The sequence below is a fragment of the Hoplias malabaricus genome, chromosome Y (genome assembly GCF_029633855.1).
Source record: "Hoplias malabaricus isolate fHopMal1 chromosome Y, fHopMal1.hap1, whole genome shotgun sequence".
NCBI classification, from domain to species: domain Eukaryota; kingdom Metazoa; phylum Chordata; class Actinopteri; order Characiformes; family Erythrinidae; genus Hoplias; species Hoplias malabaricus.
Window position 1 is genome coordinate 7,930,542 of NC_089820.1, and position 24,060 is coordinate 7,954,601.

Sequence of the window (24,060 nt, forward strand, 5' to 3'; positions counted from 1 at the left end):
AGTGGGTTTGTTTACATTAACCACTGAATTATTCATAGATTTTGGAAAATAAATTGAATCCCATTCAAAAGGCTGACTATCTACTGTCTGGATTTCTGGCTTGAAGACAAATTCCACATGTAATCCACATTTTCTGATGAGGACATCCAGAGAACCCACAGAAAGTGAACTTAATCACCCAACTGTCACAACACTCCATAGGTGCTCCGGCAAACCTCCTGTGCAGTGAAGCCATTGTCTTTTAATTAAGAGATGGTCCCTTGGCCTAGTGTAGTGTGTCCGTCATGGCTGATTGGAGATGACCTCATCTTAGGGAAAGAAAGAGGGAGGGAAAGATGAAGAGAGAGAGACAGAGAGACAGAGACTGAGAGAGGGAGGATACTCTACTCTTCAAGCAGCCTAGGCCAAGAAAAAGAAAGAGTATCCATGATAGGATCTCTTGAAGTGACCTGTGGGATCCTGTTACATTCCTCTCATAGAAAGTGGGTGGTAAACCTCATTGTTCATGTCAGCGATTAATGATATTGATGGTGAATTTGCATGAGAAAGCTGAAGCGTTTAAGTCAAATCAGAAAAAAATCAGACCTTCAGTGAACATAATTGATATACGAACCCTAGGATCTAGGGACGGTCAGAGGTTACCTTACATTCAAAAAGACTATAAAATGTATTCCTTTCAGGAGACATTTTTAAGAGTATACAAGTTCATACACTTGAATAAGGAAGGGAGAAGTCAGAGAACAAACAATGTTTCCGAAAACTAAAATTCAAAAACTGGGATTTTTAGTAATAATGTAAGCAAAGCTGTGTCTAAAACTGTGCCCTATTCACTATTCCCTACATGTGAAAATTAGGCTTACAACATAGTGCATGATTATAGAGAGGAGTGTTTGATAACTGTGAAGCTAGTGAATATCTGACATATTATAACAGAAGATTGCATTTCATAAACAATCTAACAGCCTCTGCAGAATTAGTGCAGTGTGTATTATGGGATTTTACAGTATGTTCTCAGACACCACTACAAAATGGCAGAACCACAGAATGGTGCACTATAGTGCACAGTTTCCCTATAGCACTTAAAACTGTCATCTTTGAGAGTGAGGAAAAAATTTCCAAATCTGCTTCAGGCCTAAAAACCTACAGCTGTTTGTTTGCATCCTTCCACTGTAAGAAGAATAGCTCAACACCATGGGTCTGAAAGAATGTGTAGCTGCCAAGAATCTCATACTGAGAACAGGAAACAGACACAAAAGAAAATTGTCAGACAAAGAAGCTGCTGGTGTTTGTCAGAGAAATGGACTGGCTTCTCTAGAAAATGACACTAAAAATATCTTTCACTATCATTATGCATCAGACGCTAACTAGACATTTAATAATTATCCCTATCAGGTGCATATACCTTTAAAAAGAGTCCCACTGATGTTTAAAGTTAAGATCTGTAACACATTGAATCTCAATGGACACAAAGACTACAAGTACATTCATCATACCTGCATTTTCACTGGTGTCTACTCAGAGTCTTCCATCAGTATAAATTTCCCTCTGAGAATTCAGCCAATTCTAGAATTTCTTCTCATGCTAACGTGAGTCACAGAACAATCTGAGAATCCACTCAACGCCTGGAAATAAATCTTAAGACCTTCAAAATGTCAAAATACATTGATCTCTGAGTTCTATGAATGATGCTACTTCACACAAAGCTCTTCCAAGCTCTGCGGAGTTAGTGTGGACTCTAGCTCCTTGCGCTAGCAGCTAAAGCTATGCTAAATGATTCATGGCCTAGTCCGGGGGTAAGGAACCAGATCTTATTCAGTGCTTAACTGGGTGTCTCCTACTCCACTGGGTGTGTAACACAAAGATACAGAAACACAATCCTACCAAACCCGATTAGCGCTCCTCCACTCCCTCAGTGCTACATGCTTCCCCGCAGGTCCCGTTACTGATCTTTGATTAGTGTAATACAATAATACCTCATCACTCACAGCTCAGTCTCAGTCATTCTTTAGAATTCTTTAGATTGAAGGAGGGCAGTGAATCAAGCTGTCACCAAGACAAACACCCTCTCGTAAATTAAAGTATACTAATCAAATATGCTAACATCAAGTGTAACTCCATCAAAAATCATTACATAATGAGCACAAAGAAGAAGCTTTCTGAGTTCTGAGTAATGCAGACTGTTGTAAATGCATTGGAGACACCCCTTTTAAAACATGGATTTAGCTTCTTTTCAGTGCACCCATTGTAGACACAGATGTTCAGTTGTACACACACAATGTACAGTACAATCTCTATAGAAATGCATGAAACAAAAATAGAATTGCTGAGCTGCACAAGAACATCACCATGCTGAATGTCCAGCGCAGACCAGTGGCTTATAAATTCCCCTAGCATTATGCTATGCTTTTAAACATTGGAGCATATTCTGTACTTTACTGTGTTCCAGTCAAACAAAATGAATTAATCTCTTTGAGTATATCATTGAGTATAATTTTCAAATGAAAATTATATACCAAGCTTTAAATACAAACTCTGAACTTGTAAATACAATCTTCTGAGGAGGACTTGGGAAAATTAACTCCAGGTCTTGGGAAACTTGCTTTAAGTTTTCGAGGCCCTGATCAAACCTACAACAAATCAGTTTCAAAAGCAGGATTTAGAAGACTGAAATTGTCCTTTAGGTGGCAACAAACACCAGCTTAGGTTCCTCAGTCACCTAGTTTACCTGGAGCATGTTGCCAGCAATGCCTGGTGTCCCTTTCCTCACCTTGTATGCCCTGAGCCTTCAGAACAAATCTAGAGTTTCTGTGTTTGCAGCTCTTGACTCAGAGGGAGACAGACACCGTAGAAATGTCAGTCTTAGTGCACAGTGTCCAGGCATGTTATCCTCCACTGCGTTTTTCAAACGGTCACTATATCAACACTGGATCGCAACACGATTTGAGGAGAACACCAACTTCTTATTTCTGCCTATGCTGTCACTGTCGGAACAAAAACTTTGACATAGGTTTTTGATGTTTTTCATTTTTGGAAAATACCACCAACAACCTCAACTGTATGAAGATATTTAATCAATAAAAATGCTCCAAATTTACTTAAAAATGTAAAAAATCTCGCCACTGTGGAGATTTTATACACACATTTGATGACCAGAAGATTGAAGATCAGTCCTGTCTTGCCAATATGATCCTCTACATTTTTCCACGTTCTTAGTTGTCCCAAACTGCTGAACTGCGTTGTCAGGGCTACCTCACACCTCTTACCCCCCCACAACACCACACACCCCCGGGCCTGTAATGCTTGTCCAACCTTAACAGGCTTTGAACCGCCTGCTGGGCCTCGGTACCGCACGAGACTCTGCAAATCCCATTACACATGAGTCACAGCACTTGATTCTCTCATTAGAGATTCCAAAAAGAGAATAAGGGTGTATTATAACACGAGCTTTGCTGCGTTCCCACCGAAAAATCCAACCACCTCTCACTCACTCTCTCTGTTTCTCTCTCTCTCTCTCTTGCTCTTCTATTTTCAGATTTGCTCCTTGTTTCAAATATCCACTGTGTTCTGGTGTCTTTCATCGTTACTCTTTCTCGTGAGAAGGTGCGACACTCATTTTTTTTTCCACTGCTGTGTTCATCATCTCTGAATTGCTAATGCAGGTTAAAAACAATAACAACAACAACACAAAAAACATGTATAACATGTCCAGAAATATTTAAATACTTAATGGATATATTTGGAAAAAACTACACAGTAATTTGTACACAGTGAGTTTCAGTGACATCACAGTATTGACTCTGATCTTGGTTTGCCTTTATCTAACTTTATCTAACTAGGACTCTCCAGCCACACTCCAAAATTCACTCTTAGAAGTCAGAAACTCAGATGTTGAGCTCTGGGGTGGACCATTCATTCAGACCCGTAGTGTTGAATTGTTTTTCTCACAGTGGAATGACAAACCCAAGCCGCTGTGGTTCTTATCATGTTTGTGCGGTTCTTAATAGTCCTATTTTCTCTGTTTCTTTACTCCAACTTTGGAAAACACTTTGTTTTTCATTGCCTTTCCTTTGTCCTTACTTATGCGAGTGGCATGGAAGAAATATCTCTGGAAAAGTGAATAAATTGTACTTAATATAAGGAAAATAAGGAGAACTGATGACCAACCAGCTTTCAAAAAGGCTAATATTGTTTTTTTGGAAAATATCTGATGCAAATTCTATTTAAGAGTTCTATTGACCATGGTATTATAGAAGCTCTCTTTCAAGACACACACTGTGTGTGTGTGTGTGTGTGAGAGTGTGTGTGTGTGTGTGTGTGTGTGTGTGTGTGTTGTAGCATTTTCAAAGTAACGAAGACAAACAGTTCTGACATAAGTCACAGACATGTCAAATGCACTGCTGAATGGACGATGAGCTGGTGTCAGGATTTCACTGGCAGAGTGTGGACGTGACCAAAGGTCAAGACTGAGCTCAGGGGTGACCCTGCTGATGACCCCTTTTTTGTGATGTCACTAAGGGGATCAAAGAGAGTGAGTGTGGGGACACTGCAGTGGGAGGAAAGCGTAAGAGCTTATTCAATCACTTGTCTCTCATTCTCTTACTGCTGATGTTTTACGGAAGTCATTCACCTGTGTCGTACATGGTTGCCATAGCACCACAGAGCTTTTCACCATATTTTACTACACTGACACTGATCTGGTCAAGACTAATGTTATTTATATTATGTCCAGTAAAAATTTCTAATGCATATCTTCACTGTCCAAAGAACAACATGTATCTCCAAAATAACAATTTTACAGGAGAAGGACAAAACGTTCTTAACTTCCAGTGGAATCAATGAAAAACATATTTTGTATTTGAACTAGTTTGGAGTATATATATATATATATTGGAGTATATATTTTGTTCCATTAATCATGAAATTTTGAGAAAAATCATGACTTTTCACATAATGTCTTTGGACAGTGAAAATATAGAAAACAAATGTGTTTAGTCTAGAATGGCCCAGAAACATAACCTGAATGATTTACTTGTTCACTGTCATAACAGGAATCTCATAGATATTTAGTCTTACCACAGAGGTGTTTTCCATCCATCCATTATCTGTAACAGCTTATCCAATTTAGCGTCGCGGGGGGTCCAGAGCCTACCTGGAATCATTGGACGCAAGGCGGGAATACACCCTGGAGGGGACACCAGTCCTTCACAGGGCAGCACAGACACACACTCATTCACTCACACCTATGGACACTTTCGAGTCGCCAATCCACCTGCAACGTGTGTTTTTGGACTGTGGGAGGAAACTGGAGCACCCGGAGGAAACCTACGCAGACACAGGGAGAACACACCAACTCCTCACAGAGGGTCACCCGGAGCGGGAATCGAACCCACAACCTCCAGGCCCCTGGAGCTGTGTGACTGCGACACTACCTGCTGCGCCACCGTGACGCCCACAGAGGTGTTTTATAATATTTATTTTCTGAATTTGAGGCCTAGCTCTAAAAGTCTTTTGTTGATTGTTAAAATGTATGTTTATCATCACTTATGACTTTTGTCCAGTTGATCCAATTGAAATGCACTAATTAATTGCAATCACTGACCATTTTACACAGACATGTTTCTTCAAGAAACAATAAACATCAGCAGAGCTTTGTCCCCAGTGCCATTGCATCCCATGAGCAGTAAATAACTGAGTTAGAAAGACTCATCCTCTATCATTAGGATGGCAAGTAAAGAAGGAAATACAAGGACATGATTGTATAATGACAGTGCTCCTGTGTTTTGTTTCTGAGTGCCCACTCAACTGCTCAATGCCCAGCCTGGGCTGCACTTGTATAAAGCCTGCCTGCACTGGACTGTGGAGCAGTGGAGCTGTCTTTAGAGTGATGGAGCTCCATCATATACCTGTGGAATGTTTTAGAGTGGTGCTTCAGAGCTAGTCATCAAACATCTGCAACTGACCTGATTAATGCTCTCATCACTGAATGCCATCAAACCCTCACAGCAGTTTTCCAATGTCTAGTGTGAAGCTGCAGGGGAATAGAAGCTATGTCTGCAGTAAAGAGGAACAAACTTCTGATTAATGGCCTTCATTTGGATGAGCAATCTTACAAACTTTTGGTCCCTTAGTGAAATTCTGAAAATAATTTCCCATGAATTTTCTTATATAAGGTCCTATACAACCCTGCTCTGGTGTTTGGGCCTGAAAGTCAAAACAAGAGCAGAGTCATTTTGTGATTACAGGCAATTATTTGGGATTATGTGGAGAACCAGGCCATTGAAAAGCTACAGGGAGCCGTGAAAGAGGACGTCCTCTCTGAAAGCTACATAAACAATAACACAAGGAGGGGATTAATGGTCCAGCCTCTGTCGGCTCACTGCTTTAAATGAGCAGCTTGTATACACAGACCACTTGTGTCACACTACAACCACAAAGACCACTCCTGCATCTTCATTTATATCTACACATAGATCATTCATTTTCTTAATATATACATCTGAAAGGAATACTGTACTATTTTTTGTTTAATTTAACTAAAAAAAAGGGGAAGCCTGTTTAGTTTTTAGCGAGAATTTGATTCTATCAGACATGACACCTCAACTGATCCAGCTCAAAAGCCAGGGAGGCTTATATCTAGTTCATCTTTGGCATTGGCCAGGGGTACTTTTAGGCTCATGTGCAGCTGTTACAGTGTGTCCACTTCTATTAACATATGCTCTTCTAAGCATATTATAAAAAGGCTGTGCAGTGTAAAGTAGACGATTGCACACATTATATTCTAGAAAATTTTGGACAGGGTGTGCAGGCATTAGGACCCTGCGGATCAAGTGGTTTCTTTTTGTCCGTTGCAGCTCGTGCATTGATCGTGGTCATTGTGACGTGGAGCTCCATCTGTAACGTTAATGTCCCGCGAGGGTCAAGTCAATTAACACACACACACACACACACACACACACATTGGTCTCTTGAAAAGAATGCATTAAAAATCAAATGAGTTAAAAATTTGTGCATTAACATGAAAATAACAAAATAACTGCTCTGTTTTTAACTGCCATGTTCATAAAAATATCACAAAGCACGTAAGCATTATTCATACATACAGTAGTGTGCAAAGGTTTTGCATCCGAGGCAAAAGATGTTTTGTTGATTTTAAAATAATTAAAAATATAAATAAATACAGAATAAATTCATAAATAATCAAAATAAATTTGAAAGTCATTGAACAAGTCCTCGGAAATCTGGCATTTTCTCAATTAATTTTATATCATGTTATTGTACTATTTAAGTATTATTGTTGCTACAGTGGAAAATCAAATTAAACATAAACATAATTTATAATCTGTGTCATTATAAACCTCTGTGTTAGCATTATTCAAACTTATGACAAATTTAATTGTATTATTAACCAATAGTTTTCTTCTGGTCGGAAATTACACAAATCGATTATAAAAGACAGGAAGACACTATGTGAAAAAATAAATTGGAAAAAATGACAACAGGCTTATAGCTTAAGCTTATAGTCTCCACTGAGGTTATGAACCATTTCTCTTTTGAAACTGTCTCCAGGTTTATGAGGGTGGAAGACTTTATTGTCATTACACAGGTTTTTAATTCCCTCCTTTTATTTTTGATGCCTTTCACATCTGGACACCAAAATGTGGACAATGATTTCTCTTAACCATTTCCTGACCTGATTGCCTATAGGTTTTGTATCATGGTCTTGTTGGAAGGTCCAGTGCTGCCCAAATCCAGTTTGGTTGCATTTATTTCTGTAACATGCCTCATGCTTTCTTTATTCTTAAATTAGTCCTCTTTTCTCCTGTTTTTTGTCTCGGAACTGATTTCAGTGATACGGTAAATAGCCTGATAAGATTTTTACAGTCCTGTTACTTTTGGCACCCCTGCATCAACCTGCCTGTTTGTTGACACACTTCTGTGCATTTTAATACAGCAACTGACTGAATGCTATGTAGTGAAAGAGTCGGCCACAATGTACAAATAAAATCAACAAACAGTTGGACACGACTGGTTTTCATTCATGCAGACGTGCAGCCGCGCGCCGCTCGCGCCTCTTTTCCCGCTGCACGAGTAGCGCGCGCATCCGGGGCGCGAGGAGTGATTTTATGTGTGTGTGTGTATGAGTGTGCGTGTGTGTGTGTGTATGAGAGAGAGAGAGAGAGAGGGAGAGAGAGGGAGAGAGAGAGAGAATGCCCAGAGTACGCTGAGATAGAGTATGAAATGTCCTCGGAAGTGTAGTGATACAAGTTTGTTTGTGTGTGTGTGTGTGTGTGTGTGTGTGTGTTTGTGCGCGCGCGCGGAGAGTGTATCCTACTCCTAGCTGTTTTTGGTCTTTTTTTGTTGCCCGGAGCTGCAGGTGAAACTCTCTGCAGACCACAGCTTTACTGAGGAACAACAAACAAATATGACTTGGCCATCTTTTTAAAAAACTTATTTCCCAATGTTTTTAAATAGACACTAACGCTGTCGATTTAAAGATGGGTTTTAATTCCTTATTTCAAAATTGATTTTTTAAAGCGTGCTTTTAAAAGTTTATAGAAAATATACAATTGTTGTTTTTTTTTTGTTTGTTTTTTTTAACGCTTTTTGTTTTATAGAACAGTGTAGACAGGTGTATAAATATTTATGAAATACCCTTTTGATGGCTGCTGTCCGTGCAATTTTTTATTTTATTGATTGATTTACTTATTTTTTTGAATATACAAGTTTATGGAAATCTGCACTTGCGGTTACTGTAGAATGATTTTTATATAGCACAGATCTGTTTGGCCGTTTTGTGATTTTTTTTTTTTTTCAGATTTTTTTTTAAAATATATATTTAATATTTTTTTCAGAGCATTCCACGGTATACGGAGCTCTGTGACTTTTAAAAATAGCTGTATAAAATTATACACTTGTTTATTGATTTATGTTGTTTAAGCCTCTCGCGCTGTTCTTAGTACAGTGCTCGGTGTCCTGTGCTCCCCCCGCTTCTCTTCTCTGCGCATGCGCAGGGAGGGAAATTTAAAAAACGGTTTTTGGGGCTCGAGCGCCTCTGAGATTAACGGCTGACAGCCGCCGAGAAACGGACAGAAAACACAGCGGAGACAAAACAGGTGAGAAAAGACGAGTTTATTATAAAATATGAGGCTATACTGAGGACAGAAGGGGAGAGAAAGGCAAACTAAGCGGTTAACCCTGTTTGGTTCTGGTTCTGGTTGGATTCTTATTCTTCAGCTTCTTTATAAGAATTCTCCATTTTCTGTTAAATGCTGCAGTAAATAACCTATTTTTAGGGTATATTTCGAGCTATTTTGTGGCACTGAAAATATAAAATTCAGGCAGTATTGGGAAATTATCCTATAGCTGATTTTATGATTGACTATATTTGGAAATTAACTGAGAAAAACTAAATCTGGATCAGTCTAGACAGAAAAAAATATTTTTCTCAGAAAATGTACATTGTGTCATTAATGCTGAAATGTCATTAATATGAAGGAAACAGACACTGTATAGTTCAGTTTAGATTCTGTCTGTATGGAGCTGATAAAGACTCCACTGTTATGACAAAAGTGGGCGGAGCTACAGCTTCATTAACCTTACTACAGTTCACAAAATAAGGTACAGCAGCACTAAAAGACCATGGTTTTGCACCATTTTTCTTCATTTTATCACAATAATAAGTTAATTCTGTTTGTTTAATCAAAATATCTGATGGTTTATTCCATTATCACAGAATAAACAGAATAATTTATTGAGATGTCAAGCATATGAACATTAACACATTATGTATATATAGTTATATAATGACATATATAATCTCATTTATCTGTCTCTGAACAGCTCTCCATAAGGTCATTTTCACGTCTCTTTCATTTTATTTGACTAAATCACAGTAACTCATTATATTGTATGTATATATACATACCATTTTTTCTTTGTCTGTTCTCTGAGTTTAAACTGAAGATTGTTACAGCAAATTGTGTTTTATCATTTAAATGTACATGTTAGATCTTGTGATATGCTACAAGTTATTTCTCTAAAAAAACTACATGGTCAGTATTAACTGTTTGAAAACCTCACTGAAGAAATTCCACCTGATTTTATTAGATCAGTATACAGAAGTATACAGAGAAATACGTCTTAATATTTAATTAGATTCATTAGAAAAAAATCTCTATTTGTCCCTAACTAAATTACTACATTAGTTGCTGGACTGCTGTAAGTCTCAGACACTGCCTACCTTCTAAATCCTAACTGGAAAAATGTAAATCATTCGGATATTTCTGTGCTTACATAAAAACGTGTATAATAATTTATGTTAAATCTAGACTAGTTTGACAAAATACTGTGATACGTATTGTGTACTGTGAAGATATCTTTAATTGTCGTGTTATGGGATTTTTTGCTATATTTCCCACAACTACTTTCAAGCTATTTTTCAAAACAGGATTAATTTAATTTGTAATTAGCCCTATATTTTGTGAATGAGAAGTGTTTCACCTTTAACACTGTCTGTTTATTGATAATTATAGCACAAATATTAATAAAGATTCACAGGCATGTACATTTGTCATGAAAAATGTAGAGAACATAAGAGTAGCATTAATGTCCTTAGTTTGTGTCTTTCTGCTGTAGGAAATGATAGAAGGGGCTTTTCCACAGAGGATTGCAGGACTGATGGAAAATTCAGCTCAAGACTACAGGTAGAGTTTATACCAGCATTTACGCTTAAACGGGGGCTCAGTGGTCAGAGTAAACTGAGTGTGCACCATTCCTCACTATGTTTTTTTCATAAATTCCTTTGTTTCTTTAGTGTTTGAATTACAAAGCTTTTTCAGGGAGTTAATTTGCATTGTATTTTGAATTAGTAGTTGACAAAAATTGTTGTATAGAGTTTTGTCCATTAGTTCAACTGCTCTGTAATAGATTAATACATTTCAAGTAGTCCATATTCTACTACCTGGTGATGTGCATTTGGGAGGCAGGTTTTTTATTTTTTGTGCAGACATTAAGGAGTGGGAGAATGCACCATGTTTGCCTGTGAATGGAGCTGTCAAAAAGCATCAGCTCTGTGTACACGCACCGTCCCACTCCGTCAGTCAGGGAGAGAGGGAGAGAGAGTAAGGGACAGAACAGAGAATCTCCATCCACCCCCTCACACTTCTCCCGTAGATACTTAACGGTTTGCATCAGTGAGCAAATCTAATCATTTTTTCTTTTTCTCTGTCTCTCCTTCTATTTGTCCAACTTCACTCTAATTACTGTGAAGAAATCTTACAATACACAGCTGGCTTTACAATGAGACATCAGAAATGCAAATAAGTACCAGGATGTTTCCCCCTCCCTCCACAGGCCCTGATTATCACAAATTTGTGTTATTGTTATGATTTTTTTAAGAACCACAAAGGACATTCCTGACCTTCCAGGGCTCCACAATTAGTGAAGCACAATGAAGATTGTTTTATAAAGTGCAGTGGTCTTTCATTATATTCGTGCATCAGCAGAAGCTGAACAATTCATTTTGAATGGTTTGATCTGGCCATAGAAACAATATGGACAATTGCAGCTCATTGTTGCTGGGTTTTGGCACAAAACAAATTAGGATTTTATTTCAGGTTGAATGTTACAGTTATTCTTGCCAATATTTGACACTAACAACACGCCACAGCAACAAGTGGCTGTGGTGTTGGATCAGATCAGCTGGTGTTTTTGTGCCAAATTCAGCCCCAGACATCTGCTAGATCTGCAGGAAATTTTGTGGGTTTGTGCCAGGCATTTAGTACAATAAAGGGCAGAACAATTCAGGAATTTATTCACTGGAGAGCTAGACAGGTTGGTGTTTTGTAGTAATTTTCTGTATTGATTTCCAAGGGACAGTGTGGTATTTTGATTTTAGTCATTTTAGTTTTTTGTTTTTTCATCAGGCATTTTGTTTTTAACTGATTGCAATGAACAGCTGGTTTAGTATAGAGTTTAATAAAACTGAGCACTTTTTTTAAACACAGATATTCTTGCTGTCTTTCTGAATTCATGAAAAAAAAAATCATCATGCATTTACTGGCATATTTCATCATAACTGCAATCACACTGGACTAGTATGACATTTAGAAAGGGCAGATCCAACCAAAGTGATCTTTTCCCTCCTCATTGTTCGTAAAATAATTTTTCAAAAATATACTTTTTAAGACGTTGGTCTTAATTACTAACAATTAAGGTTATAAATCTGTTACAGTCATATGGAGGACAACATTCACAAGACGTTCACCAGGTGTCATTCTACAGGGAAGCTTTTGTGTAATGATATTTGAGGTGGTAAACAGATGTTAAAAGTGTGGTTGCAATATGTCTACTTTTTTGTGGTTCAGGGCTAGACGTCCTTCAAAGCTTAGAGGAATAAAGGTTGAGGTATAAAGTTTCACTTTTTATTTTATTTAAACAGTATCTATAGACAGGTTTTTTTATACACTTGTATATAATTATAGACATGACAACTTACTTTGATCTTTTTAGAGTTGTTATTGTTGAACCTGTTAAAATACGTAAAGTAAAATTATTTTAAAGTGATGAAACAATGACTCCAGTAAAAGTGAAATGACCAAAATCTAAAAAAAAAAAAAAGATTAATGTTCCAGCTCAAAAAACTACTTAAGTACTGAGTAGTTTTTGGAATGCAGTAGAAATTAGCACGCACTAATCATCTTAGAAAGTTTAAAACACAGAAGTCAGCTGTGTGACTAACCAAAAAGCAGCTCAATTGCTGCTACAAATGTAACATAATGAAATTAAATGTTAAAAAGGAAGTGGTCAGAAGATTCTACCATCCTCCAAATATTATTATTATTATTATTATATTAATACTACATATTATGCTAAATACTACTACTAAAAATAATGCTGACCATTGATAGAGAACATTGGATTTCTACACAGCTCTATTTTACTCTGTAATACCAAGTAAAATACGGAATCCAAGGCCCTGTTCCTGTTATATCCTTTCCAGTGATGTAATTTATTCAGGTGACAGACTGGTAGTGCTTCTTCTACCCCCTCTCTCCTCCTAAACTACCCCCTCAGGCACTGTCTACTCAGGGGGGGAGGGGGCAGAAGGCAGGGCTCTGGTGGAAAGGGACAGGGAAACAGATGGCATCCTATTTGTCTGAGTTGTGTGAGGCCTGTCATTCCAGCAGATTAATGCAAGGGGTTGGTTAAAAAAAGAGAAAAAAACGGTAGAGACAATCAAGGAAGGGTGTGGAGGAGGGGCACGGGGCAAAACAATGGCGCCACGTGCCGGGGTGCAGATTTGTCGTTTGGGACACAATGGGTGATCATTTTTCAATAGGGCCGGACCAACTGTTGCAGACAAAGTGTGCCCCATAACCACATTTCAAACGATCCCACGCGCTGTTTACATACGATTCAGCCAATGGTGGAGAGGCAGGGCCTGGTCACATGACTGAAGTCAGAGATTTGGTGTGTTGGCTGGAGGGGTACAAAGACCCACAAAATAACCGAAAAAGTGAGGGTTGTCATAGCGACCCCAATTATTGGGCTCAATGGTGAGTGAGTGCAGGGACGTCTGGAGAGGATTCAAGAGCCACTCTTCTTTTTATTCCCTCTCTTCCCTGTTCTCCTGTCTCAAGTGCATTACTTCCCTCATTCCATCATTATATTAGTTTTCTTGGTTCTTATTTTTGTTTTAACTGTACGACCAGAACTGGTGGAAAGAACAACAAAAAGGATATTCCTTAAAATGTTATTTAATGGTACTAAGTTCACAACATTCATTATGTTCTTTTCTTTGTATTAGTTTGTTATATTTGTTAGAAAATTATTCTGAAGTGAAATAATGATGTTTCTCATATGGCGCAAACCAATTTCCATCTTCTAACATGTCATCTCCTACAGCAGCTGTTTTAATCATGGCTGATTGAAAAGTGTCAGTTGGTTTAAGTGTTGTGTTGTGTTGTGTTTTGGAAGGCTGTTGACCACAGACCCCTCCCAGCTGAATAAAGATGAGCTCCCTGGTGACCTCCAGTCTCTGTCCTGGCTCACAGCGGTGGACGTCCCCCGGCTGCAGCAACTAGGCCCTGGACGGCCAGACTTTAGCATCTCCGCACAGAACGGCCTGCTGGAGCAGCAGACAGGTCAGATAACAGCCTCTACATTTAAAACTCATTACTCAAGACAAAAGACAAGATAGTTTTAAATATGTCTTAATCAGTTTATTTTAACAGACCTAATACTATTAAATTTATATAATGACTTATAAATAAATAACTGATTTGATTGTCCTGAGTTCAGGACAAAATATACGAAAATATATAAAACCATGACTTTGAACTGTGATTAAATTCCAGCCCAGCTGAATAACATGACTGTAGCAGGAGGAGCTGCTTCCATGATCCATCTGCAGAGCAACATGCAGCACAGCCCAGTGGGAATGAACAGTGTAAGTTAACACCTGCTGACTTTAAAAATTGCTGCATATGGTTTATCATTGACGCATAGGCTTTTTCGTGTACGTTAAAAAGGAACAGAAAATCCAGTGAGGGCCTAAGGGCAGGTACATCAACAGAATAACGGTTCTGAGTCAATAACATATTCTCTGTGATAATCAACTCTGTTTCCCAAGCACCAGTCAAAGAGTAGTATACAGCGCTAGCGTATGAGCATACATTGGATGTCTTGATTAATTATTATGTTGTTGTGAATGATGTAACGCTTCTGTTTTCCAGATACCTCAGTTCTCTCCTGGGTTCCCTTGTCCTGCCTCTGTTTACCAGGCAACCTCTCAGCAGGTGCTGACCTTCTCCCAGGCCAACCAGCAGGTACCTCACATAATTAAAACCGTTTTGCATTCACCTGTACCAGACATGCCCTGGTAGGCAATAACTCTGTCTATCTTCAAGTGGGATAGTCCACCCTTGATTCTGGAGATTTAAGCATGGTTTACTTTATTTCAAACCCTAATATGACATACCCAGTCAAGTCTGATCAGGTCTTCAGAAGAATCAGAACAGGGGAGTCAGTGGCCAGTATTTGCCAAGTACTCCAGTGTAAGAACACTGATCTAAGTCTGTTTAGTCTGTGTTTGAAGTTTTAATGATAGTGATAGCTGTTTTTTTATGATGTTTATTGTGTCAGAGACAATATATAGGAACATTACACTGAAGTGAGAAACTATGCTTTTCTTACTGATTGAATTTATTAAGTGGACCATAGGCAATTCTTACTCCTGGAAATATGAAAAAGTGAAATATGAATATGAAAAAAAAAAAAGGAATTGTACAGGTCATCAAGTGACTCAGTAAGGTGATTTTCATACTGTAAAACAATGGAATAGTTTCAAAAGCTTTGCATTTAACACATAATCTACTATAAATCATGATTTGTGAAAGGTATTTTTATGTTAATTAACTGATAGATTTACTAAAAAACAGCCAAAATATGCACTGAAAACACAGGATTCACAAGTGCTCTATTATCTCTGTCTCTCTTAAGTGTTCTCCTGGAGGACATTACGGTGGTTATAACAACCAGAGTATATTCCCACAGCAGCACATCCCTCCACACAGCCAAGATCTGCAACCCAAAACCTTCCCCAAACCCATCTACTCCTACAGGTAACCATCCGAGCCTCTGATGGCCAAAACCTCATTTGAACTCTAAACAAACAAAAATTATAATCACCAGCATGAGCCACTCACTCACATGTTGGAGTCTAATGTAAAGTATAATGTCTCTCATTTTTTTCTCAGTTGTCTTATTGCTATGGCACTGAAGAACAGTAAAACAGGCAGCCTTCCAGTCAGCGAAATTTACAGCTTCATGAAAGAGCACTTCCCTTATTTTAAGGTAAGGACAAGAAACATTTCATGTTAAAAGTTTAAAATAATGCCAACACAAACCCTTTAATGCATTAAAATTGAAACTTAACCAACAAAAATAAAAACTAAGAAAAAGGTATAGGATTGCTCTGGGACTTAATCCTGTCAAAATAATAAAGGGTTCACAATAAGCTAACACTGCAACTCCAGGCACAAATAAGCAATCAGTGGTAAATCCTACATTTTCTTGTTCTGTGTCTGATCCTTAGACAGCACCAGACGGCTGGAAAAATTCAGTGCGGCACAACCTGTCCCTGAATAAATGCTTTGAGAAAGTGGAAAATAAAATGAGTGGCTCCTCAAGGAAAGGCTGTCTGTGGGCACTGAACCCTGCTAAGATCGACAAGATGGAGGAGGAGATGCAGAAATGGAAACGTAAAGATCTGCCGGCCATCCGCCGCAGCATGGCCAACCCAGGTTAGTGCCTCCCTGAAACAATCCATGTTATTTTCCCTTTACGTATTTGCTTATTTATACTCACAGGCTAAATCTAAATCAAATTTAAAATTTAAGACAAAATAGCTGTAGATATTTGTGATTTTAAGCATGATCTCACTTAAAATTGTAAAATTATAGTTTAGTTGTCTTTGCTTAGATTCCCTCTTAACCAACAGGTAGCATATAGCCTCCAGTACAAAATATATGACTATTTTCTATAATGTATTGTTCACTTTTTATCAACTGTTAATTACGAAAAGTAAAATCTCAGCCAGAACATCCAGAAATTAAGGTTTCAGTTTCACTGAAACAGGATAAAGTGGAAAATTAATGAAAGAAGGAATTCATATAATTCTTCTTAGTCTTTTAATAATCTGTTGATATTAAGTCAAAGCTCAGGCCTTTTTCCTGACACTCCTAATTTTTCTGCAGGCCACAAACCTTCTAACAGCCTGTCTCCTCTTCCTCTCTGTTCTGTAGATGAATTAGACAAACTGATCACGGACCGTCCTGAGAGCTGTCGGAGGAAACCTCTGGACACTTCAATGACACGTTTGCCAAGCTGTGTTCCAGTGCAGCCACAGCCAGTGGTAACCCTGTCTCTGCCGTGTCTGCCTATTCACCAACAGCTGCAGCTGCAGCTCCACAGTCAGCCTAGACTGACCCCCGCTTCTCCAGCTCCGGCCCAAACCCCCCCACTTCACACTGCCCCTGAGCTCATACACAGCAGCCCGTTGCCCTCAAAACTACCCTCCGACATCTACACAGCCCCCAATGACGCTCACTCAGAGGTGGACGGTCTTGATCCCAGCATCATGGACTTTGCTCTACAAGGTCAGTGTCTCAGGACAACAACAGCTAAACCGTCTCTACAGCAGCGTCACTGGACAAGTGTAATTTGCATGGAATCCATCTAAACCCAAGAATAAATTAAATATTTGCTTTCTACTTAGCTCTGTTTATTAGTCTCAGGATCAGAATGAAACAGTTTTCAGGTTAGAATCACTACATCTCTTACCCTCTACAGGGGACATGTTCCTGATTTTCATGTCTATAATGGCATCTATAATTCTAGATTTGTTCTGTATTTAAAAAAATCCCTCCCATCATCGATCAAAAACCCTAAAAATTCACCTCTTCCTCTAAATGAAAGGTTACAAGATATTTTTCAGGAAAAAATCCTAATGGTTTAGACATGGCTCAGGTGTGGTGTAAGCCATTAGGATGGTCACATCTATAAAAATGCAATTAGGCACTGCAACCTCTACAAATTCTTCTGGGTAACAGGTCTTTATCATCATATTCTGTCAGAATGAAACATCATTTTGAAAACCTCTAAATATTGTAAATTGAATCAAAGTGTTCTTTTTTTAATATAATTTTATAAAGCATATGAAATATACAATATATGGCCAGTAAAGAGGCCATTTTCTAATTCACAAGGACACATAAACCTAATAAAAATAAAAAGTGGCCCAAATCCAAACTGAAAATTTCAGATTCAGTGTTTTTTTTTGAAGAAAAGCTCAGATTTGGGCTGCTTTTACTTGACAGGTGAATGTAGCCTTATGGTCACTGATGCACCCCTTATTAAAGACATGTGCCAGCTTATATGATTCTTTTAACACATCTTGCTGCTCTGTGTAGGTAACTTGTGGGAGGAGATGAAGGACGACAGCTTTAACTTGGAGGCCCTAGGGACGTTCAGTAACTCTCCCCTGCGCCTGTCTGATTGTGACCTGGATGCGGTGAACCTGACACCAGTGTCCAGCACAGGGACTGTGGGACTGCCCTACTCGGACCTGCAGGTCACCAGTGTCTACACATCCTATAACTCTCTGGAGCACAACAGCCTTGCCAGCCAGTACATCAGTACACAGGGCAGCAGCAAACCCATCATCATGCATTAACACACACACACACACACACACACACATACACTGGACACACAACACAAGCCCGATCAAGCTTTACTCCAAAGGACCAATCAAGAGAAGTTTGACTTTTTCTTTATTTTTTTCAGTTTCTTTCTGGCAACTAATGAACAGCATAGACTTAAGTATTTTTTGTGGACAGCTCCTGCACTCATCACTGTGAGACAGAGCCTCTGGAAAACTGATTTTACAAAAGAAAGACATGTGGATTTAATGTCTGATACCACGACTGAAAGGAAATGACTGAAATGAGGCATTTCTGGAAAAATAATCGAAAAAAATATATAATGGCTAATGATGTCGTACCTACACTATACGTCCAAATTCTTTAGAGTGTAACTCAGCTTTAAGGATCAGTCAGTGTGGACACAGCAGTTCGACTGTACACAAAGTTTGTTTTATCTCTATAGACAAGCAGAAAACAAAATGGAGCACTCTGTAACAGATGCACATGAAGCAGTGAGGAGCTCATACCCTTGGAATCAGTTGGGAATGTCAGGACTAATCTTTCACCATCCTGCTGCTGTTGTAGCTGTGATCAAATCCTCACAGCAACATTCCAACATCTTGTTTAAAGCCTTCCCAGAAATGAAGGCCAAGAGGAACAAACTGGAAACACTGGATGAGCAGGTGTCCACAAACATATGGTCATGTGGTGTTTAAACACTTCTAAATAAGAGAACGAGTTTTGTTGAAGTATATTTTGCTTAAGTCTTTATGGTATTTTTCTCCATCATTGAAACAAACGTGCATTAACAGTGTCTCACAAATGGAACTGATACTTGAGCTATTTTTTGTAAACCAACAGATCCCAAAAGCCAATTCCAGGAAAAAAGAAGGGATTTGTGAGCAATTTGAGTTGTAGGTTTTGAGCCTCTAACTGAGCTGTTTCATGTTTTATATCTGTGTTTGCCATTAGTCGTGTTACTGTAGTTTCTGTCTTTTGTTGTATTGTGATAGATGGTAAAACTACTTGTAATTATTGTTTATTATTTATATTTATAAATGAAATTTTGAATGGGGCTGTAAATGATTCTCTTTTATTGTTTTTTATTTTAAATATCAAATTCTTCTATATGATAAAAGGGTACTACATAGATTTATTTCAAAATTTCAGAATGTCATTGAGAGCGGTCTGAGAAACACATACGGAGTCTGGTTCCATTCACCACTACGTTAAAGGAATCCACAAGTTTCTCTACAACCAATCATTCCACACCAGAACAGGGGGGGTTTAGACTGGTCTTAAAACATACAAAAACCTGTTTCAGTGCAGTTTCAGATAGCCATCACAAAAACAGACTCCTGTTATAACTGTCAGAAATATATCAGGACCAAAAACACTACAGACTGAGGGTAAGACACAAACACAATAAGAACACAGGACACAATAATACAGTCAAAAATACATTTATTCCTGTCATATATAAGTGGTGGCCACCTTTTTCAAACTTCCTGATCATTTTTACAGTAAAAAAATAAAAATCAGTCAGGTACTTCATGATGAGGAATAAAGTGTCATTGAATAAAGTATGGATTTTATAATAATGCACAGTGATCAGGATCATTATCATGTCTTTAAAAACTGACTGGCACTGCATTGAGGTTTAGAATTTGATCAGTATTTTAAACTGGTTCATGCCATTTTTACTCTACTCTGGAAGAAACAAATTTGTATGTGACACCACACCACTGCGCTACAATAACTCATTGTTTTTGGCCATTTCTCCAGAATAGCAACTTTACAAGAGAGGTTAAATAAAAGCAACATTTAAAGGAAGTTCATAAATTATTTGTTTCAAGCCACAGAATACTTACACTTCAGTACAGGATTCAGGTGACTCGTAAGGTCTTGTGTAATTGTAATGTGTTCAAAATTAATATACAAGGTTTTGCCGTGACAGTGTCAATCTACATAATTTAATTCCTTTGCTACTCAACATCATCATATAAATGTTATCATTCTCTGTAATGCTAGTTCAGGTTGATTTAGTCCAAATTTATGAACGTTTCTGTGACTGCATTTGAAAAAAACAAAACAAATATTGCTCATTAGCATCGGCTCATGATTCACAGATCAGTCAATCATTAGCAGTTTAAACATTATTCACTGTTTGTTAGAGTTAGAGTTAGAGTTTTTCTGTTTTTCTTTTAACATAGTTATAAAGCTAGGTGTATGCCATCTCTAACACTGTTCATAGTAAACTGTAATGATCTGAGCTTTAACAATGAAACAGAACTCATCTGACACTCAGATATCCCCTGAAACTCTCTTAGTATTAAAGTGGAAACAGTCAATTACTGATAACAAACTTAAAAGCACATACTGGCAATATCTCAGCTTTTGTAAGCACATATCGAACAGTCAAACCTGAGAAAGGTACATTTCACAAAAATACAGTATATACACAACAGCTTCTCAAAAGCCCAGTGGCTATCATTAGTTTATAATACTGATATAGAATTAAAAACTAGCTACACTTTTATATTGTCTATAAAATCCATTGTTCTTTGGCAAGTCTGATACAGTGAGGTCAGTGTCCCCAAAACAACTCTGATAAACTTATTCTTGAAATGACAGGAACTGACTGAGGACATTTAACAACAGCTAACAAATTAAAGCTAGCAGCAAACAATGTCCATTCTACAAATTTTACCGTTAGCAAGTGGACAAGTTGGACACATTACAGAACAGAAATCACATTCAATTAAATTTTAACTCCGCTAACAAAAACAACAAAGAGAGGCAGGTCACATTGCTGAGACAGATCTGGTACAATGTTCTGTGTTAAATGAGTTAAAGCTTGTCCAACCTAGCAACTGTTGCTAACATGGGTGGAGCCTGAAGAGTTGAAGTGGTTGATGTCTGGTAATGACAACTGTGGTAAATCACTTTCGTTCATTAACGTCAGCATTTCCAGGCTTCTTCTGTTAAAGCATTTTAACAGCATTTGGCAGGCAGTTCTGATCTTGTTAGAGATGTAGGCAACAGTGTGTTTAGAGTCTTGCCCAAGAACTCTTGTTGGTGTAGTTAGGTGTAGGGAATCACACCATAGTGTTCTGCGTAAGCGGCAGCCAATACACTACACCACCACACAAATAACACTATAGAGATGCTGTGTTTTAATCTCTTAAGTCTTTACAATACATTCAAGAGTCTCTCCATCAGAACTTGACACTCCAGACCTGAGGGACGGGTTTTTAGTGTTTTACGTTTCCCTGCTCTAAAATAAATGAAATCGGAGACGTGAGGATGTGAGCTTATTACCTGATTAAACCGTGGCGTGTCAGTGGAGCCGCAGAACCAGAGTCCGACTCTGGATCTTACGCAATATTCAGACTAAAATATGAACATGAAAGGCTCAAATGTAGCACAGAGGCAACGCTTACAGCAAAACAAGAATGTACACACTTCACTGCAATAAACGATGTATTAGCAAGAGAAATCTTCTAAAATCTAGTCTATATATAGCTTCACGTTTTTTATGTTTACATGAGAATCTATATTTTAAGTCAATTAAATGTGTTTTAAAAAAGTTATCAAGTGAAATGATCTCACTAAGTTTTTTCTAGAGAGTGAGGTACATTTTATTTGTGAGAAAAGTGGATCAACTGTTTTTAGATGATTCTCTTTGCTAAGCACTGGCTCGTTTTGCAGGGCTGTGCGTTTTTTTTTTTTTTTTTTTTAAACATTATGAACATCAGCATCTTGAAAAACAAAAAGTGCTCAGACACAATGTTGAAGAGGAATAAACAGAAAGAGAAAAAACACCAGAAAGAACAAATGCCCAGCATCTGGACCCCAGACTGAAATGTACTTGGAGTGACTTGGCATTTTTCATGTGCGCATTTATACTGTGCTCCTGAGAAACCGACTAAATAAAAGTCCTCTTCTGCTCATTAATCCTCTTACCTGGTTCTTACACAGCTGAAGGTGAGCAGCCAGGTGTTTGACTCCTTACGATCCTTTAAAGACAGGGTTATGAATGTGTGCTGTGTTTTTGTGCGTGGTGTTGACTCCGTCTGTGAATTTAGCTGCTGTCTGTGCCGTTGTCCATCGTGGCCAGCAGGTGTGACACTTTGGCTCTCTGGGACGGAGTGATGTTCTGGGCCATGTGCATGATGCAGTCCATAGCTACGTCAGGGTTGGCCTCCACCAGGCTGTAATCACAACATACAGACTTTAATACAGCCATTATTTACGGGCTCAGTTTGGGACTTTTCCACAGCATGGCATTGGCTCGGCTTGACTCCCGTTTCCCTGGTCGTGTTTCCATTTCCACAGCTCCACTGTGAAATGTAGCATGTGATGCAGTAAAACACCGTCTCTAACATTAACCTCAGGCTTTGAAAAGCTCAACAATGGCATTTATGACAGTGGTAATTAGGTGCTGTTTACTCTTTATGTATTTGAGTGTTGCTGTTTTTTTTTTTTTGGGACTGAACATGGCCTCGCAGCCCAGTTCTCACAGATCAGAGTTTTTGTTGTTACACGTCTGGAGTTTTATTCATCAGCCACTGATCGAAGGAGTGTTTGAAACTCTTCAAAACACCATGGTGTAATTTTATAAGCTGCCGTTGTGAGTCAGATAAAAAAAAAAAAGTGATCACTACTGTATCACTGAGGTCTGCATTTCATGTTGACACATCTCTTTGGCCTATCAGCACTCTGCAAAGTTTGCCTGTCAGCATTTAGTCCCTACTCAGCTTGTGTAGAACCAGGCGTGAGCAGGCACTCCGGTTCCAGGGACCAGGTACAAGACTCACTTAATGGAAAAGGAAAAGAACCAAGTAGAGTCAAGTAGGGACCATGCAGTGGAAAAGTGCCACATGTGGAAGCAGGAAGTAGCAGACAATGGCAACTATTACACCTATTTCGCTGAAGTGGGTGTCATAATATTTGATAAAATAAATCTTTCTTCTTAAAGTATGCTGAGCTGTCCAGTGACGTAGTGGCAGTGTGAACAGAAACGGTAGAGCTTCACATGTCTCAGTGGAAGCGTGTGCTCCTCACCATCACAGCTTCAGCAGGGTGTGATTGTCATAGCAAGGAGCCTGGGTTAATTAGATCTCAGTTAACTGGGCCTCTGAGTAGGAATTGGGAGCGGGAGTAAGTCTGTTTGACAGTGAATACCTGCGGATGTGTTTGAGAGCGTAGTCTCTCTTCAGGTATCTGATGTTCTCTCTGATGGCAGAGCGTGTTCCCTCCTGTTGGGACAGATGTTTCTCTAGCCACTCCACCACAGCCTGGTTATTGTCCCATAAATACGCCTGAAATTAACCACAGCAAACCACACAATGTTTTTTTCAGGTAAAATTTCGATATTCATTTTGTATAATACATAACTTCTGTGAAATGAAACAATATGTGACATGGTCCTCAAAATCCATCACATTTTATAAAACAGGTAATAAATAAATGAGTAAAAAAAGCAGAAATTCTAGACCTTGACTGTGCCTTCAGTCTCGATGAACCAGCGCCGCAGCATGGACTGGATGTGTCCGTTCCCCAGGTCTTTATTCGCCTCAACTATTTCTCCCTTCACCACCTCCTCCAAGAGGAGGCGCCGCAGACGCCAGTAAAAAAACAGTCGAGAGGCTTTCCAGTCCAGGATATCCTAAACACACACACACACACACACCTTGGATATGCAGCACAGTGAAATCAAGATGCAAATGTCTATAAATGTAGAACTGATATTACAATTGTCTTTCAATTACAAATGTCTTTTTGTGCAGACAATAACTATCACTGTGTTTTCATGTTTTTTCTACAGATGGTTTATTATTTAATATACTTT

General features: G+C 38.5%; 2 protein-coding genes across 5 annotated transcripts in view; one reads left to right on the plus strand and one right to left on the minus strand.

Annotated features, from left to right (window-relative positions):
• The first annotated feature begins 9,014 nt into the window (after positions 1-9,014).
• Positions 9,015-19,211, plus strand: LOC136679363 (forkhead box protein N4-like). The gene is made up of 10 exons (XM_066657840.1): positions 9,015-9,113; positions 10,636-10,703; positions 13,978-14,144; positions 14,358-14,449; positions 14,736-14,828; positions 15,502-15,623; positions 15,759-15,855; positions 16,097-16,304; positions 16,806-17,159; positions 17,973-19,211. Exons 2-10 carry the CDS (start codon positions 10,639-10,641, stop codon positions 18,233-18,235), a joined length of 1,461 nt encoding a protein of 486 aa, XP_066513937.1. The 5' UTR covers positions 9,015-9,113; positions 10,636-10,638; the 3' UTR covers positions 18,236-19,211.
• Positions 19,212-19,526: 315 nt separating this feature from the next.
• Positions 19,527-24,060, minus strand: part of LOC136677830 (acetyl-CoA carboxylase 2-like) — a 47,358-nt gene continuing 42,824 nt past the window's right edge. For all 4 annotated transcript variants that reach the window (XM_066655494.1, XM_066655493.1, XM_066655491.1 and 1 more), the window contains 3 exons: positions 23,707-23,877; positions 23,394-23,530; positions 19,527-22,420 (listed from right to left, as the gene is read on the minus strand). In XM_066655494.1, the coding sequence (XP_066511591.1) occupies positions 22,291-22,420; positions 23,394-23,530; positions 23,707-23,877 (438 nt within the window). In that variant the 3' untranslated portion in view covers positions 19,527-22,290. The remainder of the gene's footprint in view (positions 22,421-23,393; positions 23,531-23,706; positions 23,878-24,060) is intronic.

What these genes read in the sequence shown, in the direction of transcription:
- LOC136679363 (XM_066657840.1), top strand. Translation starts at nt 10,639, where the DNA reads ATGATAGAAGGGGCTTTTCCACAGAGGATTGCAGGACTGATGGAAAAT. An exon ending in GCCCAGTGGGAATGAACAGT is followed by an intron (nt 14,450 to 14,735) that starts GTAAGTTAACAC and finishes TCTGTTTTCCAG; the next exon opens with ATACCTCAGTTCTCTCCTGG. An exon ending in AAACCCATCTACTCCTACAG is followed by an intron (nt 15,624 to 15,758) that starts GTAACCATCCGA and finishes TTTTTTTCTCAG; the next exon opens with TTGTCTTATTGCTATGGCAC.